Raw genomic sequence first — 3,325 nt, forward strand, 5'->3', positions numbered from 1 at the left:
TCGCTAAATTAATTATCATAAACTACGTCGTGAAATTCACGACGACTCGTGTCACAAAAATAACTGTCATAAACTACTTATCCCAAGAAAAAAAAAATATAGTAACCGTTTCCCTATCCCAAATTCATTTGAAATACCATCGCAATTTACTAAATAAATATTCCATCGTAACGATGACCTTTGAAATGGACAAGTTTAGGCCGTCACAGTATTTGCGACGGTTTTTGTTTTTATCGCAGAAAAATTGCAACTTGCTCTATTGAGATCGGTGCCATTCTCTACTTGTGGGCATGAAATCTATCGTATTTACTAAATAAATATTACATCATAATGATGACTTTTGAAACAACAATTTCAGGCCATCACAATATTTGCGACGGTTTATGTTTTCATCGCAAAAAAATTGGGACTTGCACTATTGAGAGACAGACGTCATTCTCTACTTGTCCGCATGAAATCCATTGCAAAAATTGTACAGCGACAAATTTTTATAAATTTCATTGCAAATTTCTGTGGTAACTGACAGTTCTTTTGTAGTATATATCTTTTCAACTTATTTTCTATAAAAAGTTGATAACCACTTAAATTAAACAATTACAAACACTTCTTAAATGGCGTAACAAAGCAATGATCCATTTATTCAAATTGCAGTTTGTGAAAAATTCTGCAACAAGGACTGATAGAGCCCTCTGCAGACTACTGCCATTTCCCAAACAAATTGCATACTGAACTTATGCAAAATTAACCAAATCTAGATAGAATACGAAACGCCGAATTTCTGCACTCTGGAAATCATCACGATAAATTAGAACCCGGAACCCATAATTCTTTGTAGTCTGCCAATCCATACGGCTCAAACAAATCCGTGAAAAAACCCTTCTTTCTTCTTGGATTCCATCCAATGTCTTTGCATAGTTGATCATTATACCAAATGGGAACCCCACCGATGCAAGCTCGTCTGAACTTACCGTTGCCCGAGTACTTCTTCATATACTTCTCCCACATCTTGATGTCCTCCTCCATCTCTTTAATGCTCGGCAACTTGAAGGCCTCGTCCAGAAAGTATCCTAGCCACTTACACCTCATCTCGAATGTATACAGATTCGAAAGAGACTCCGAGTAGCTTATCACCACTAACTGTGGAATCCTTGGATGGATCATTTGTCTGCAACAAATTGATCATTACACAAATGGATCATTTGTCTGAATACTTACACTGACACCTCTTGTCAGTGTTATTTTTATTGCACAGGCCGGCACCGTGTCAGTGTAATGAAAACAACATCACTAGAGGATGTCAGTGTAATGATCTCTTTAGGTTGAGGAGGCGTCAATGTAATTATTTCCAAAAGCAACATCACGTTAACTCAAGTTAAAGATTCATACACATATAGTTTACCAATCAACTCATATTTCAATACTTCACCTGTAGAGAGGAATAGCAGAGGTTGGAGATCCTGCGATGCAATTTTGAAAGGTTGGAGAAGAAAAGATGTTCTTGAGCTTCTCATCACCTTTATATCCAGTAGCATAGATGACGATATCTGCATTGACAGGATCATCTTCTCCTTCCAGGATCAAACCTTCTTTGCAGAAGCTAAAGCACTGCGATTTCTTCAAAATGATGCTTCCGTCTTCCACTTTATCGTAGAAGTTTGGTGGTAGAAAGAGTATCTGACAAGATGACTTTTCTTGGAGAACATCCTCTTTTGGAATCATATTGTACTTTTTCAAGGGAAGTTTCCATCTAAGGTAGCTTTCGATGAGCTTAGACACCCACCATTGCTAAAAGTGTGGAGAAAAATACAGATGAATAAGCTTACTTCGACATTCTACACAAAAAATGTGTTTATGAGTAAAACAAGGTTGATTACCAAAGGCGAAAGTGATGTTGCCAGGATGCTGGATAAGAAGCCTTCGCCGGGCTTATGAACCAGTAGCTCGGCAAAGCGACTGAAGCACAAGAAACCGAAACTGAGTCCCAACGGTTGCGCGTCATGAGGAAGCATCCAATGAATGGTTCTCTGGATCACCGTGCAAGGGATGTCGTTCCCTGTCGAACGAGTCCACAAATAAGAATATAAACAAAATTTCTGAACATTACATCCTCTTAAGTCCACAAAGCATTTCATGCAGTAGCATGAACCGTATAGACAAATATAGGAGACAACTCCTTACCATTAGCCTTTGCGCATTCAAATGCAATGTCGATTGCAGATTTCCCCGAACCTATAATCGCAATTCGTTTCCCTTTAATGAACTTTGCAGCGCTGGCATTGTCCATAGCTGAGTAGTCCATGGAATGCAAAACTTTTCCTGAGAAAACTTCAGGGCCGAATCCTGGAGGGAAGGACGGGATTTCTGGAAGGCCGCTGAATCTTCCAATGCAGATAACCACAAACTCAGCAGCATACTCCTGCCACCACAAGCCACTATGTAAAAATTCACGGTCGCACAATAGTGAAGTTTCCGAATTGATTTTTCAAGTTTCGGGTCCACTGCAGTTTTGAATTAACTTGCATTGCTTTCAAATCTCAACCTGTGCTTAAACATCGAGAAGTCGAAAAAGTGATTAAGTATAGCAAGCCAGAGATACAGAGCAAATGAGAGATATCAGCTACCTATGTCGAGACATAGCATACAATTCTATTTGAAGAGGTTGAATGCATATTATTACACTTTGAAGGAAAATTCTAGTCCAATTCGGACGTCCATTGCACTTAAATTGTAGCCAAATTGGGTCGAAGAACTGAATCTAGTTACACGGATTGTAACAACGAACCAAAGCTAATCATATGGCTACTACTGTATTACATTTGTTATTACAGTCGAATTACTTGAAATTTGTCACAATTACAAATATTTTTTTATTATTTGAAAAATTATAAATATTTTCTATCCTTGCAAAATGTATTTGTTAAGATATTTATAAATTTAAAAGGGTATTTGTATTTTTTTAAATAATAAAAAATATTTAAATTATAATAAATTTTTAAAAAAAATTGTTGTAATTTACCCTTATTATATAATTGGTATGCTAAGAAAGTTGCGTCAAGCCTTTTAGGAAATTGCAAGATATAATTGAAACGTGTCCACAAAAGCAAGAAGGAAATTAAACACACGAATAAGATGTTAAATAGTTTCGAGATCAATTGCTCCTATGTATAACATATATGTGTTGGGTTTTCTAATTAATATTGCAATATTACAAAAACAACCTTGAATCAAGATATAATACTTGTCAAGACTTCAAACTTTGACAAAGACAGATGCCATATATACAACAAGCCTCCAAACAACACCAAAAAAAAAAAAAAAAAAAAAA

At 36.4% G+C, this 3,325-nt stretch overlaps 1 protein-coding gene across 1 annotated transcript in view; it reads right to left on the minus strand.

Annotated features, from left to right (window-relative positions):
* LOC105162256 (probable flavin-containing monooxygenase 1) overlaps positions 613 to 3,325 on the minus strand; it is a 3,982-nt gene continuing 1,269 nt past the window's right edge. The window contains exons 2-5 of the mRNA XM_011080250.2: positions 2,179 to 2,416; positions 1,875 to 2,053; positions 1,427 to 1,785; positions 613 to 1,165 (exon numbers count right to left, since the gene is read on the minus strand). Of these exons, the coding sequence (XP_011078552.1) occupies positions 796 to 1,165; positions 1,427 to 1,785; positions 1,875 to 2,053; positions 2,179 to 2,416 (1,146 nt within the window). The 3' untranslated portion in view covers positions 613 to 795. The remainder of the gene's footprint in view (positions 1,166 to 1,426; positions 1,786 to 1,874; positions 2,054 to 2,178; positions 2,417 to 3,325) is intronic.

Source organism: Sesamum indicum, linkage group LG5 (genome assembly GCF_000512975.1).
Source record: "Sesamum indicum cultivar Zhongzhi No. 13 linkage group LG5, S_indicum_v1.0, whole genome shotgun sequence".
In the NCBI taxonomy this organism is placed as follows: domain Eukaryota; kingdom Viridiplantae; phylum Streptophyta; class Magnoliopsida; order Lamiales; family Pedaliaceae; genus Sesamum; species Sesamum indicum.